General features: G+C 43.0%; 1 protein-coding gene across 1 annotated transcript in view; it reads left to right on the top strand.

Moving 5' to 3' along the window:
- Positions 1–8,253, top strand: part of asz1 (ankyrin repeat, SAM and basic leucine zipper domain containing 1) — a 73,814-nt gene extending 65,561 nt beyond the window's left edge. The window contains exons 14-16 of the mRNA XM_061722739.1: positions 6,448–6,553; positions 6,659–6,784; positions 8,149–8,253. Coding sequence (XP_061578723.1) covers positions 6,448–6,553; positions 6,659–6,784; positions 8,149–8,253 — 337 coding nt within the window. The remainder of the gene's footprint in view (positions 1–6,447; positions 6,554–6,658; positions 6,785–8,148) is intronic.
- The last annotated feature ends 7,637 nt before the right edge of the window (positions 8,254–15,890 follow it).

Genomic DNA, 15,890 nt, shown 5'->3' with positions numbered 1-15,890 from the left:
AAATAATTTGTCTTCCATGAATCTGCAAATAAAAGGTAAGTGTCGTCCTGTTCTCTGATTGGTTCATCGTTGCCGATGTGGACGATAGTGGACACCTGAAGTTACTGCAAGGTTGGAACAACATTTAATTATATTTGATTATGATACACATTTGAAAACTGGGTTAACTCTAAAAACGTATCGTTGATGTTTAATTACAGAAAGGTACACGTTGATGAGATGTTGGATGATGGTTGCTTGCCATCGCTACATAATTAGTTATCTAACATTGTCTGACGTTACAACCAAGGGCCGACTTCAATGTGTCAGCTGAACGCTCTGAACATCAATCAAGCCAAGTTGTTTCGTCGCTACCAAAGTCACTGAAACATTTTGACGAATATTTTTTAACAACATAAAACTGTTTCGAGGTCAGTAAGCACAACAAAATTCATACAGAAGGGGCACTGCTGATTTGAAAAAATGTAAGGATTTTAAGTGCACCTTATAGTGCGGAAAATACAAGTATTTAATAAAACACCCTCCCACCACAGCAAGAAACAGGCAGTAGCGTTTAGAGAGAGGGACGACGCTAGTTATGTTAACGGCACACAGGTGGGTCGGAGTGAGAGGATCAACATCCGGCAGGTGCACCTTCAGTTACAAAATGATTAGACTAAAACATTGAAATATGTCAATTCTGACATGTTCATATACTCAGAACAGACGGGGCAGGTTACGGTGTTCAGGTGATTCTCCATGTTTGATGAGGAGCTGGGATCTGTTGCTTACAAAGTTTGCATTCAGCTTTTTTTTCCGTAGTCTTTTATGAAAATCTGCCTCACTGCAAATGTCTCTGACATGATATAGTTCAACAAATCCTTGTCCTTCTACTTTATTATTATCTATCCGTCTCTAATCAGTGGGTTGGGCTAATCCAAAATAGCAAAGTCAACTCGATCTTTATTTATACAGTTTAAAACAGCTGAGGTTGACCAAAGTTAAAAACAGCTGAATAAAAGGCATATATTACAAAGATAAAATAAATACAATAAGATGAGTACAAAATACAATGAAATAAAATAAGAGTAAAATAATTAAATATTAGAATATGTTTGAAATAAAATTTTGCCAAAATCCACTAAAACTAATCAAAAGCCACCAAAAGAGGTGCACTCTGAAAACCCCCCTTTAAGAACCTGGTACTTTCCTCCAGATGAAATTCAATTTAAATAATCGACAAATCAGATTTTTGTCGAGCCACGCCACATAGACTAATAAATCAACCAGTCGACTGGGATATATGAATACATTACAGCCCGGATATATTTCTCTATATATCTTTAAACGAGTCGAGGAATCTGAGCGAGTGAAGAGGCTGGTGTTAAATCTGAGATAAAAGTCCAGCTTACTTCACGATTCATCTCATGTGCTGAAACTCAAACGCATCACACGTGTCCTTTGGGTCCTGGTTCAGCTCGGAAGCTTGTTTTTAGTGCTATAAACCTTCTGCTTCTTCATATCTATGTGAGGTTTTAAGTTGACACTTGAAGTTCGATGGACCAGGAGGAAAAAGTGGGGTTACGGTTCGGCGCTGGTTAAAGTTGCTTTCGTCAATGAAAATTGTGACAAAATATCGTCGTCAACAAACTTTTATCACCTGAGGAAGACGAGACGCAATGAAAATGCTGGTCATGTGACGATAACGATAATTAAATATATGATGCAATATCGTAGAGGAATAAAAACGGGACTGAAATGTAGATTACAAAATAAAAACTCTGCTAAAATGTGTCTTCATTTTCATTGACCAAAACAAGATGAAATGTTCTACCAAAGATCCTTTATGCCCATGTTTTCAGTAGTTTCCTCTGGTTTAATCTTGAAACCAGTTTAGTTGTTAGATCTTTGGAAACACTTTCACTACATACAGTAGACGTGGGAAAAGAAAACCGAATGTGTCGTCAAAAAAGAAAAAGACGGAGAAATGCGGAAAAATAAATATGTTGTAAACTCACATTAGAGTCTTCTGTATCTGGAATGAATGTATTCTTGAGTCTATAAGGTAACAATAATATAATAATAAGATAACCTTGTTTGAATTGTAAAATGGGTTTGGCTAAATGCAATCTTTGACTAAAACTAGACTAAAATGGACAATTCTGACTAAAATAAGACTAAAATGCTCAGACTTTTAGTCGACTGAAACTGGACACGACGAAAAGGAGAATGAACGTGACTGAAACTAATAAAAACTAAAATGATAGCTTGACCCAAAGACTAGACTCAAACTAAAATTAAAACTGACAGAAACAACAACTAGCGCTGGTCCCAAACCACCAACCATCGACTTGTTCTTCAGCGGCGTAATAATGACGCATTTAAATGATACATCTTGAATTTTATCCTCACATCAGATGTTTTATTAACGTCACAAAGTCGAGCGAGAAGGAAAAGGAAGAAGTCAGTATTAGATGTCTTCCACATACCTCGACCCTCCTCCCTCTCTCTTTAAAATGATGCATGTGTCCTCCTGCGCTGGAAGTCATCCATCAACCCGCTGAGCATCCCGCTGTCCTCGTCCACCGCCGCGGCTGATCCGGGGATAATGGTTTAAGCGCAGCGCTGATGATTTGTAAGGTGAGAGGCGATGGGAAGCTGCGGAGACGCGGCGCTCCATGAATCCTCTGCCGACCCCGACTACCGAGGGAGACGCCGTCTCGTTGGATTCAACGGAAACAACATTCATTAAAGAGTTTTTATAGGAGCAACATGAGACAGTTATGTTGACCAAATACTTCAGCGAGGGAAATTTAAATAGGATTTAAATAGAAAATACACTAGTATCTCCTCGGCTCTACTCAGCTCGGCCTGGTTTCTTTTTCCACTACAATTCAGCACCTGGAGCAGAAGTAGGAGGTTGGAGTGAAGCTGCTGTGACGTATTTGATTGTGTGACCTAAACGAATAAGACAACAACACTAAAGATGTAGAACCTGGAGGAGATGATATATGTGCTGCTGGATCTGGGGCCTGTGTTTGATATTCAAAGTAAAAAAAAATGAGAGAGAAGTAGGCCTGTGTTGAAACATTTGATTCTAATATATATTCCTAAAAATTGATTTGTATGTCTAAAGATCGATTTTTTAAAAAAAATTTTAAATTTTTTTTTCATCATAACATTACAACTTTTGGTATTTTTTTGTTTATGCCCAAAAAAGAAATGATTTGTTGGACACTAGCATAACTAGTGCCATGTTTTTGCCTTTAAATATGTGTAAAGGTATGAAAACATGAACTATTTCAGTTATAATTGCATACATTGTCTATATTTCATTACTTTATATACTGTCTTGGGATTACATTTGGATAAAATTCTAAAAACCAAATTCTCAAAAATTAAAAAACCCGAAAAACGGAATGTGTTCAAAAGTAAAACTGATTTCATACAGCCCTCTCTCTGTTTGCTGCCTTGGATCTGTTTGTGATTGGTCCTTACAGCATCATTAGCTGCCAATACTTTCTGTTGAATCTCAATATAATACTAGTATTAATATGTTGCATAATTAGTCATATAATTCATGGAACAGCTCAAACAGTTTTAATAACACTAACCCAAATCAATATCGGAATCGAATCAAATCTTGATAATCGATCCTGAATCTTAAGAATCGGAATCGACATTTTAAACAATCCCCAGCCCTGGTGAGAAGCTTCAAGCAGCGACGCTTTTTAAATTTTTTTTGGTTTGTCTCGGCGCTGCTGAAAGGTCCGTTGGTGGCTGCGAGCAGCTATGAAATGACAGACCTCCTGGTAGATCTGGTCGTTCCTTATCGCCCGTCTAAATCCCTTTTTAATTCTCTCCTCAGCCACCAGGTTTATGAACATCTGCACCTCAGAGTTGGATCACCAAACAGACTTTTGCTGCCTTTGCTGGTCAAATAAAATGAACAAGAAGCTGCCGTCTCTTTCTCTGATGTCACATCCTGACTCAGACGTCTGACTCCAACCCCCCGACCAATCGGTGGCCTGTATTGTGATGACATCACAGCCCGACTCAGCCGCTTAGAACCTCGGCCGAGTAGTTACAGAAAAAGTATCTACTCGGCACGTTAGACGAAAGAACCAAACCGAGTGGAGGCGAGGCTGAGTAGGTACTAGTGGAAAAGAGCCGTAAGGTACTCAGTACCTACCTCTGTGCTTTCAGCAGCCGTCCTGAAGGACAGGAATTGTTGAATTCACCCCAAAAATGAATAAAAACTGGCCTTCTTTTTTCAATATTCAGTTGCATGGATCCTGCAGTGGGCCTTCGGAGATCTTCCCACCCGGGCCGTCATCACTCTCTGCTGCTAGATAAACTAACACGGGGAAAAGGGAGGTGTGGGTGCAGCGCCGCCCGGCTGACACTGTTTACTCCCCCCTCTGACAGAGTGTCGGGAGCGACGGGGCGGCTGCCTGCTCGCTGCCCTCGCCAGGGGAGACCCACCATTAGGAGCCATCAATATCCCAGAGCTTGAGGATGGAGAGGTGGATGAGTATAAATAAGTGATCATCCGAGGTGGCCGTTCCCCGTGAGGGATGACTCTAGCGGGCGAGTGTGATGGAGAGGAGGCTCCGGCCACCTGCTCCACGACGCGGCCGGAGGAAATTAATGAAGGTTGGCACCTCAGTGGCCCAAACGATCAATCAGTCTGAGCATCTTCAGCCTTGACCTCCGTCTCAAAGCGCTATTCATGCACTCAGGAATAAAAGAAAAACAAGCACGTGAGACGTTGACGGAGTAAATAACAGTCTGTTGTGAGACGTTGTTTCTACGGGAGCCTCTGTAATCTCTGACAGGATCATTTCATCCAGCGTTGCTGAGAGGACGTGGAAACTGGGCGGCTTATGACAACTTTTTGTTTTATTCATTTTTTTCTTTTGTTTTTGTCAACGTGAGGTTTCTGGAGGTGGTGACACTTGTGGCCCATCCTGCTTACAACCTGATGGGCGTGTGACATCCTGCACAATCTGAGTGTGTGTGTGTGTGTGTGTGTGTGTGTGTGTGTGTGTGTGTGTGTGTGTGTGTGTGTGTGTGTGTGTGTGTGTGTGTATTAGAGGTGGGTGCAATTCATCGATGTGTCGATGCATCGCGATGCGTCACGTGACGATTTGGAATCGATTAATTACTTCTTTTTTTTTTTTTAGTTATCCTATCCAGATTCCAGACTGAATAAGCTGCTGAATCATTTTATTTTCAAGAATGCACATTTCTTATTGTTCACTTGAAATAGGGCAGATATGTTTACACTAAATAAATTTGATGGAAGTACATATCTTGTTTACTTGAATTAATGAACTCATTAAATCCAGGGCTTGACCGTTTTCAGTGTTTTCCGCCAATAGAGGGGGCTCTCATGCAAGTGCAGCTTTCCCTGGTCAATGTTAAAGTTAAGTAAGTAAAAGAGCAAATGTTTACATAGTCATAAAATAAATTATTTTGTGTCTTTGAAAAATACATGTCAAATGTTGAAAAAACCTTGTTATTTACTTAATGAGTGTTGTTAGAGGAACTGAGTTAATTGATTGGCTATTTATTTACAAATGTAGCCACAGATGAAGACAAAATCAATCTTGTATGGAAAAAAGCATTAAAAATCACAATAATCGAAGAATCGTGGCACCAATAATCGAATCGAATTGACAATCGTTATAATCGAAGAATCAAAGAATCGAAGCTCCGATAATCGAAATCGAATCGTGAGGTACCCTTGTTTGTACACCCCTAGTGTGTGTGTGTGTGTGTGTATGTATATATATATATATCTCTCTCATGTGGTTGATTGTGAGATTGTTGCAGCTCCACTCGTGTGTAACTTATCTGGTGATGTGGGGACTGTCGTTTCCTTCACGTGGTCGTGAACTTATTGTTGACGTCACGTTTCCTCATATTCTGCACTTCACTGCATCACCAGTGAGTGTCGCCAACGGACAAAACCTCAGAAAAGTGCGTACGCCAGCCTTGGTGTGTGCGTGAAAGACCGTAACTGTCTACGTTCAAATCATTCTTTGTATTTCCGACCGTGAGCGTAGAATGTGGCGTACGCAAGTTTTTTGTGCGCCGCACGTTTTGTACATGAGGCCCCTGGTGTTTTAATCACAGTTATTATGCCTGAAGGCTAAATCTAAAGTCATGTAATAGTAAATAGTAAAAAATTCAATAGTAAATTAATTTAACCTCACCCTGATCTTGGATGATGTCCTCTGTGACCATGACGACGGTAAGATGAAGCTTCTCCAGCATGTGCTGCGATCAGCAAACCCTCACCTCCATTTGAACCATATTACCGATTAATATATCTTTAGATTTAGTACTAAAACTGTAAAAAAAAAAGCCCATAGATCGTACGAGATGGCAACAGTAACTAAGGGGGCGGGGCTTAACGCTGGGTCAGGTTAATCCTGACTGCTGAGTTCTGGTGTGTTTCAGGAGCGAGGATCTGTTGAACTTCCTCATCAGTGTGAACCAGCAGTGCTCCTACCTGACGGAGATGGTTCAGGACGTCATCTGCCGCTTTCCTCGCCGGGCCTCGCAGGTACGGCTCTTCTTCTCTCGTGATTTCAACATTCACGTGTCGCTGTTTCACTCAATGTCAGTCTGCATTCGTAAGATTGTTGTGTCCCTCTCATATCTCAATTAGCTGGTCTTCTCACTGGACCCGAACAAGGAAGCTCAGGCCGTCTGCAACCAGCTGGTGGTCCAGACCAAAGACCTGGAGAAGGAAATCACCTGCCTCCATCATCTGCTGAGCCAGGTCAACACGAGTGTACACACACACACACACACACACACACACACACACACACACACACACACACACACACACACACACACACACACACACACACACACACACACACACCAAACTGTGGTTTCAGGGCGGCCGCGGGTCCTTGAAAAGCCTTAAAAATTCATTTTTTTTACTAAAATAAGACCTTTTAAATGTCTTAATTTATCTTAAATCTCAATCCAAGGGTCCTAATTTTTGAATCTTAATTTTAGAGGGAGTTTATCCGGCCATCATTAAGTTCGTTTTGAGGAGAGATAAATCTGTTTACCAGTTGTTAGATGCCTTAGTCAGCGTTGCCAGATGGAGCAGGTTTCAGCTCAATTAGGCTGAAAAATATAGGACTAGGTGGGTTGATAACATTTGGGCTGCTTTTCCTGGTTTTTAGAAAATATTTACGAGAAATTATTAACAAAAAAGTTTCCATTATGGCAGAAAAAGTAGAAACTTACACAATAAACTCACTATATCACAATAAACAGACTTGAAATGTATAAAGCATTTAATAATTTAGGGTTTTAACATAGATAATGTATAATTTGAACTGGTTTTTCATTATTTACTTCATTATTTTAATAAACTCACTGATATTTGTTTTGCTATAATCTACTCAATTTAATTCTACTCTTTGATTGGAACCTGAACTTTTTTTTGGACTGTTTAGTAGTGTTGTGGAACTTCATTTGCTTATGACTGTGATAATTTACAGTTTTAACATTGAGAATGTATGAATTGAGCTGTTTTTTCATTATTTCGGCGGGTTTTACATCACGTTTGGGTTGAAACCCGTCAGCCAGATCTGGCAACCCCGACCTCAGCATCTCCAGACAAGGCAAGAAAATATGATTAAATGTGAATTTAGGGACAACTGGGTCGAAAATCCCAGTTTCTCGTTGTGGCTGAAAGCTAATATGCCAGCGAGATGTCAGCGAGGCTGTTGTGGTTCGCTGTAAATGTTTTAAGTGCAATGGGGATCAAAGCGCTGGAGTCTCATATGCAGAGCAGAAAAGATGTCAATAACAGTGAGTGAGAGTTTTGTGTCAAGAGCTTCAGGTAATAAAAGTGAGTGCTTGTTACACAGTTACATGGGGTTCAAAGTGTGTGACTGTCTTTTTGGTCTTAAATTTAACTGACTGCTGAACATTATAAGTGTGAAGACACAAATGAAACGGCAGAAACATAAATAATCAGGATTGTGAGGCGTGATGTTGCTGCGTTGATCAGCGTTGAGTTGTTGGGTCGTGTCCGAGCAGACGAGCCGGTCTGCTGCTGCCACCAGAGGTTTCCTCCGACTCTCTGGGATTAAAATCAACTAAAATGAAACCTGCAGCGGGGTTTTCTAGGTGCAGGAGTCGGAGCGCGGCGGCGGCGAGCTCCGGCAGGTACGGCGGCGGAGACTCGGCTCTGACAGGCCAGAATCCTCACAGCCCATAAGTCAGCAGCTGTGACACAGAGCTGTCAGCACGCCGACGCCGAGGCTGATGGGAGGAGAGGAGAGGGCACAGGCTGGCGGGTGAGGGAGTTTAAGGGGGGGGCAGTACGATGGGGGCTCGGATCGGGATGTCGGAGGGAAATCTGACGAGCAACGAGGCCCATTTGGACCTGCTGGCTCTGAGCCCGGTGGAAGCAAAGCATCATGGGACGAACGCAGCCTTACCCTGGATTCACACTGAAAGCGCCACAGGCGTCATAGGTCCGAATGCCATTCATTTTCTATGAAAGCGCGCTGCGAGACGCGTCGGAAGCAGCGCGTTGGCGGCGTCCAGAGCGTCAATTTGAAGTTGAAAAAGCTCAACTTTATGCAAATGAGCAGCGGCGACGCCGAGGCAGTGTCCAATCACAGACCGGGATTCCCGAAGCGAGAAGCCTCAATGCAGATTGTACTTTCATGTACACACAAACGTACACTCATTCACATGCATACATGTTTCATCCAACACACACATCAAACTGTGGTTTCAGGGCGGCCGCGGGTCCTTAAAAAGTTTGAAAAATTGACATTTGAAACTGACATTTTTGCTGCTTTGACTGCCGTTTCTTTTTTTTATAGATATATTTATTGAGGGAAATAAGAAAAAAAAATAAGATTTACAATAACAATAGAAATATCAATATTTTCCCCTTTTTTTTACTTTTCATAACAATAATTAAACAAAAATAAATAAATAATAAGAAAGAAAGAAAGAAAGAGAAAGAAAGAAAGAAAGAAAGAAAGAAAGAAAGAAAGAAAGAAAGAAAGAAAGAAAGAAAGAAAGAAAGAAAGAAAGAAAGAAAGAAAGAAAGAAAGAAAGAAAGAAAGAAAGAAATATAAATAAATAAAACACACCCCTCTCCCCTTCCCTCCCTCATATGGTCAATACATTACATAATTCAAAATCATTTAGCTTCTTTTCACATATGTATATCAATACTGGAGCAAATGAATAATAAAGTAAATAATCAAGTCCTGAAAAAACACATTCATTAATGCAGTAGTAGATGATTCAGATCATTAGCTAGTACAATAAAGGCAAAAAATCCAAAAAGGGTCCCCAAATAAGATCAAAGTCTCTAGGTTTTTTTCTAACAGAATACAGTATTTTTCCTGGAGTGCTATATGATGCAAGTTCATTGATTCACTGTTTGGGTGCTGGGGGTTTTTCTGATTTCGACTGCCGTTTTTACCTGAACTGCTCATGTGAAACACGTATCTACTGGTTGAGGGGCTGTATGGTCCGAACGATTTTATTTGCTACATCGATCCAACGCAAAATAATTAAAAACTGTGCTTATAAACCACAAAACACAGTTTTAACAATATGACCAAATTCCCCAAATCCCCCTCCGTCTGGGGGCCCCGGCGGCGCCCGTGGAGGTACGGTGGGGCCCTGGCCCGGCTCGGAGGGCCAGCCCCCGTCAACTGGATGGCCGGTGGGGGAGCGTGGGCGTCTTTCCAGGGCCGGCTCCGCTGGTCCTGCCTCCTGGCTTCGGCCTCCGCCCCCCCTTCTTCCCCCCCTACACGATTCATACGCACATAGGCGAAGGGGCGGGGGGGGGTCCGGGGCCTGGGGGGCATTGTCCCGCGTGGCCCGGCACTCCCCGCCTCATGGTTTTAACAACATCACCGCAGACAGACTGCAGCTTCACCGGGGCCAACCTTGTTAAGGAGCATCAAACTCATATCTACTCATACTCTTATCTATGTGGAAATAACGGCGAAATATAAAGGCTTCCCAAAGTGTGATCCACGGTGAAATAGGAAACTGAAGATGTGCATGCTGTATATAGATATATGTAGACTATATGCACTTTGTTCCCTCCAGTTCTGCAGCGCAGCTTTAGCCCCGCCCACTGCAGGCATCGACAGGCTTTCAGTGTGAATCTACCAAGCAGTGCCATGCAGGCGTCGCGAGCCTCCACAGGGGATTTTTGACGCTTTCAGTGTGAATCCACCATCAGGTTATTCAACTCACCACTAGGGGGCGGTCTCCATCGACGCCACATTAAAGAACCTGAAGCCTGATTGAAGGGGTTTCGGTCTCTGGGGGGGTTCAGAACCATGACAACCAGGTGAATATTTACAAACAGTGGCGTCGTTAGGCCTATTTTAGGGGGGCTGAAGCCTCCCTCAAATATTCTTAAGCCCCCCTAAATAATTTGGTGTTTTATTTAGTTTTTTTTTATTTATTCTATTTTTTTTTTTTTTACAAAAATGCAGACCAATTCAATATAAAGACAAATATGAGTTAAAATAAATAATAATATAAACCTGTTTACTGCTGGTAGTAACAATTAGTTATCTCCAGCCTCCAGCTAACACTAGAGAGTCCCATGTAATTAATGAACCAGGTGTTCCCATTTTGATAAATAAAAACCTGGCTAGCACACTAAGTTAAACTGTTAGCATAATGTTGATTTCTGTCACTTGTTTTAGCTCTGAAAAATCGAGCTGATCTCATTCAAGGTATGGTTACCATTAGTGGAAATAATAATAATACATTAATAATAATCACTCCTCCATCCTTATTAACCTATAGGAGTCAGGGCAGAGGAGCACAGAGAGTGAGAGGGGAGAGACCTCTACTGTAGAGGTGAGTAAAGGATTTCAAAGGATGGAGTCATTTGTGATGCAGACAGTCTGATTAGAATTTTATGGAACTTAATATGGATATGAAATATGAAACATTTCAGTCATGGTACGCCATATAAGACCATATAAGATTTATTTAACTTGAGCTTTTATTTAAGAGAGTCAAGATTAGAAAGTGGAGAGAGCCAAGAGATATATACGAGTCAAATTAGCCTGACCCAAATATTTTTGAGGGTTCTCATCACTCACTCATCTTCTTCCGCTTATCCCTTCCGGGGTCGCGGGGTCAGCAGCCTCAGCAGAGATGCCCAGACTTCCCACACCCCAGACACTTCCTCCAGCTCTTCTGGGGGGAGTCCGAGGCGTTCCCAGGCCAGCCGAGAGACATAGTCTCTCCAGCGTGTCCTGGCTCTTCCCCGGGGTGTCCTCCCGGTGGGACATGCCTGGAACACCTCCCTAGGGAGGAGGGACATGCCTGGAACACCTCCCTAGGGAGGCGTCCAGGAGGATCCGGTACAGATGCCCAAGCCACCTCAGCTGACTCCTCTCAATGTGAAGGAGCAGCGGCTCGACTCCGAGCTCCTCCCGTGTGACCGAACTCCTCACCCTATCTCTAAGGGAGCGTCCAGCCACCCTGCGGAGGAAACTCATCTCGGCCGCTTGTATCCGCGATCTTGTCCTTTCGGTACCTACCCAAAGTTCATGACCATAGGCGAGGGTAGGGGCGTATATTGACCGGTAAATTGAGAGCTTCGCCTTTCGACTCAGCTCCTTCTTCACCACGACGGTCCGGTACATCGGCCGCATAACTGCGGACGCTGCACCGATCCGTCTGTCAATCTCACGCTCCATCGTTTCCTCACTCGTGAACAAGATCCCGAGATACTTGAACTCCTCCACCTGAGGCAGGACTTCTCCACCCACCCGGAGGAGGCACGCCACCCTTTTCCGGTCGAGAACCATGGCCTCGGATTTGGAGGTGCTGATTCTCATCCCTGCCGCGTCGCACTCGGCCTCAAACCGCCCCAGCACATGCTGAAGATCCCAGTCTGATGAAGCCAACAGGACAACATCATCTGCAAAAAGCAGAGATGAAATCCTGAGGTTCCCAAACCGGATCCCCTCCCCACTACTATTTTTGAGGGTTCTATTTTAATATTACTTGAATTCAAGTAATTTAGTAATATTTTTTCAGGGCTTTAAATTGCAACCATTTTAGTCACATATGCACCCAAAATGTAATCTGTGTAACTTCAAAATATTTGGGAGCAAAAAATGACTGTGGTGTGTGAGTGCACTGCGTCGGCTGCACTCCTGGCTGCGTCAAACAATGGGTCAGAAAAGACTTCACAGTCTTGCAGTCATGTCTGTTGAAAAAGAGGACTTCGATGAGTTTGATTAATACAAAAAATGAAATAAAGTAGCCTACAATCAAACAAAGTTTTGTTCCCGCTCTATTTTTAAAATAGAGCTTGTGTGTGTGTTCTGCGGCGCGTGCGCGTGTGTGTGTGTAGACGGCGCCTTTAGGTTCGGTGCGCCGTGTGTGTGTTTTAAATACAGAAATGACACAAAACTGAGGGTGCGCCTTTCCACAGGGCGCCCGTATGGTTGCGAAAATACGGTATTTATATATGAAAGCCAAACATTTAGCTATGAATCTTACCTGTCCAGGAAAAAATCAGCAACGTTGGCGTCTGTATTCAAATTCTTCTCCGCTTTCAGCCGTCTCCATCTGTCAAAAGCATCTCCTATACAAATCCTTGTTTTATTTCGGACCTTGTCACAACGTAACTCGGATTCATAACGAGGTCTTTTAGGTTTTGGAAAGCTAGACATTTTTTCATCCAACACGAGGGTGGAGCTTCAGGCCAAAATGTCTGTTGACATATCGGGGTCATTTTATGATTCGTTTTATTATTGCTCTTACATACAGCTCCTTTAAGTAAGTACAATTATGTTTAAAGTAAACTTAACAAGTAAATATGAAGTAAACTTATGATTATTAGTTATAGGTATTGTACTTATATTTTAAGTGCAATCGGTTTCCTAGATTCTTTCAACCATTTCTGACCTACCAGAGAACAAGTCCCCTTAAGCATATGTTTACATTTCTGCATGCTATACTGCCATTTTATGGAGTATCTTTATTTTCTATGCATCAAAACAACCCATGTAAGCCAATGTTTAATAATATGTATGTTACAAGTCCATACTAACTAAATAAATTGCTAAAAGGTACAAATAACTACCAAGAAAATGTAAATCATTTTTTAATTCTGTAATTAGTTTTTCTAAATACAGAAATCCCGCAGCTAGATCCCTCAAAACTGTCTATGGAAAAAAGTAACACAGAAACCTTTCAGACCACAGGAAATGTATTATGAATGAATTCATTCATTAGTTTTTGAGATATATCCTTTTATATATCTCCTTTATATATCGCGTCTTCATCTGTCGCTGAAATCAGCTGCAAAACTTTGCTCACGGTAAACCGTTTATACAGTTTCATAATATGTGTGTGTGTGTGTGTGTGTGTGCTTGTATAGTGAGTGTGTAGTGTGTGTGGGTTGTCGCTGAGTAATCTTTCATGAAAATCTCTGATAAAAAGCACGAACAAGAGTGCAAATTCAAACCGACTAGTTTCCCAGGTGAATGACGTCACCTCTGTTTTCGCGGGAAAAAATCCAACCTGACGACACGCTGACAACGTGATGATGTAGGTGTCGACGTACGTCAACGATCTAGAAATAACCCGCAATGTCAATTATGAAGATTTCTGCAATTTTACTGGATTATTATGTGGTTTTTCCAAACAATTTAATGGATTAAAACTCTGGGACACTAAATGCAGGATATGTAAGTGAAACTCTTCCTGTTTAACATTCAGAAAGAACTATTGCTCCATTTTATTTGTTGTAATTGTACGTTTTGAAAATCAACACGCAAACGGGAGCACTGGCGCTGCAGCCGGTCATAAAGGGTTAGGTAAGCTCAACTAGTCGGATCTTAGAGTTCGGTTAATCACTCGCCACTTAGCACCGTCTTTACTTCTGAGCAGCATATTAAGATATTATTTTAAGATACTGTAACATGGCTTGATGTCCTGTTAACTGCACTAATGGCGGTTTTCCACCAGCACCTACTCGGCTCTACTCAACTCGGCCTGGTTTCTTTTCCACTACAATCCAGCACCTGGAGCAGAAGTAGGAGGTTGGAGCGAAGCTGCTGGGACGTATTTGATTGTGTGATTTAAACGAAGAAGAGAACAAAACTAAAGATGTAGAACCTGGAGGAGATGATAGATGTGCTGCTGGGTCTGTGGCTTGTGTTTGATATCAAGTTAAAAAATGAGAGTGAGAGAAGCTTCAAGCGGCAACGCTTTTTTTATTTTTGTCTCGGCTTGCTGAAAAGTCCGTTGGGAGCCGCGATCCTAGTAGATCTGGTCGTTCCTTATCGCCCGTCTAGATCCTTTTTAATTCTCTCCTTAGCCACCAGGTTTATGAACATCTGCACCTCAGAGTTGGATCAACAAACAGACTTCTGCTGCCGTTGCTGGTGGAATAAAATGAACAAGAAGCCGTCAGAGTCGCTCTTTCACTGATGTCACATCCTGACTCAGACGTCTGACTCCAACCCCCCGACCAATCGGTGGCCTGTAGTGTGATGATGTCAGATACAGCCGACTCAGCCAGTTAGAACCTCGGCAGAATAGATACAGAAAAGTATCTACTCGGCAAGTTGCACCCCTAGTGGGAAAGAACCAAACCGACTGGAGCCAAGCTGAGTAGGGACTAGTGGAAAAGTGCCATGAGAGGACCGGTTCTGGTTTTGGGTCTGAGACAGTTTCCTTGCTCCTGGTTGAAAGTTGCACATCAAGCCAAGCGCAGAGGAGCCTGTTGCCCTGGCAACGAGGCTGCTGACCTCGGTCTTGACCCCGCGGGCCGTCTGTCATCAACGTGAAGGGGTTCAGTCCAGCAGGTCCTGGTTCACCTGACGTAGCTCTCTTTCCTGGGGGGGGTAGCTGGTGTAAATCCACCTCACCCTCATCCCCCGGTCCTCCCGTCTCACGGGGCAGGACCGAGCCGTGATGCTACCAGCACCGCGATCGACGGCTCGGATAAGAGTCTCACGCTTGAATGAAGTCTTTTATTTTCCTCCACACGCTGTTTCTCTTCTACCCACAAGGCATTGCTGCAGCAGTGCCGTTTGCCAGGAGCAGAGAAGTCGCTTTGCACGAGTTTTGGACGTCTGCTGCTCTTGCAGAATCTCAGGCAGAAGGCCGATCCGGTCCAGTCTCCGTCAGAACTGGTTTTAAAATGCTTTTCTCTTTTTTATTTTCCTATTTATTTGCCTCACGAGGCTGCTGTTTTTAAAATAATCAATTTTCACGTTTTAACGTCAGACGAGGTGAAAACAGCGGTTCTCATTCACTCAGCTGTGGAAAAGTCCAAAGTCTCGTTCTCATTTGGGTTTTTGTGCCGTTAAAGCGGAAACATGCTGGGAACTTTTAACACGTCCAAAACCCCTCAGATCTGCATCCTGGCCCAGTTTTCCTGGAACAGCAGTCAGATTTGTCACGTTATCCGAGGTCGTATTCACCAAATCCGAAAGGATTGATAAGAACCAGATGATTTATTTTTTATTTCTTATGAAGTTCTGACACTTAAAGAGCTGACAGGAGATGGACTCTCTTCACGCGACGTTCCTGCGTTAGATCATCGGAGCTGCGAGGAAACCGTCACGAAGCTGTTTAGATGCTGCCTGCGAGCCGCGTTCCCGTCCCCCGGGACCCGGCCGGCCCAGACAGAACCCATCCACTCGCCGGTGATGTCAGAATTTAGGAAGTTGTAGGAAATCTGTTTTCATTCATTTTCTTTTTTATCCCCCCGTCCGTCCAAGTCACGGTTACCAGAAGAGAGCTTTTAAAGCTCCGCTGTTCTCACGAGAAGGACTCACTTTGACGCCGCGTCAAGCTTTTGTCCCGGGCGTTCAGGGGAGGAGGGGGCCGGCGTGATG

The sequence above is a fragment of the Cololabis saira genome, chromosome 5, assembly GCF_033807715.1.
Source record: "Cololabis saira isolate AMF1-May2022 chromosome 5, fColSai1.1, whole genome shotgun sequence".
Classification (NCBI taxonomy): Eukaryota; Metazoa; Chordata; class Actinopteri; order Beloniformes; family Belonidae; genus Cololabis; species Cololabis saira.
This window is presented reverse-complemented; position numbering and strand designations above follow the sequence as displayed.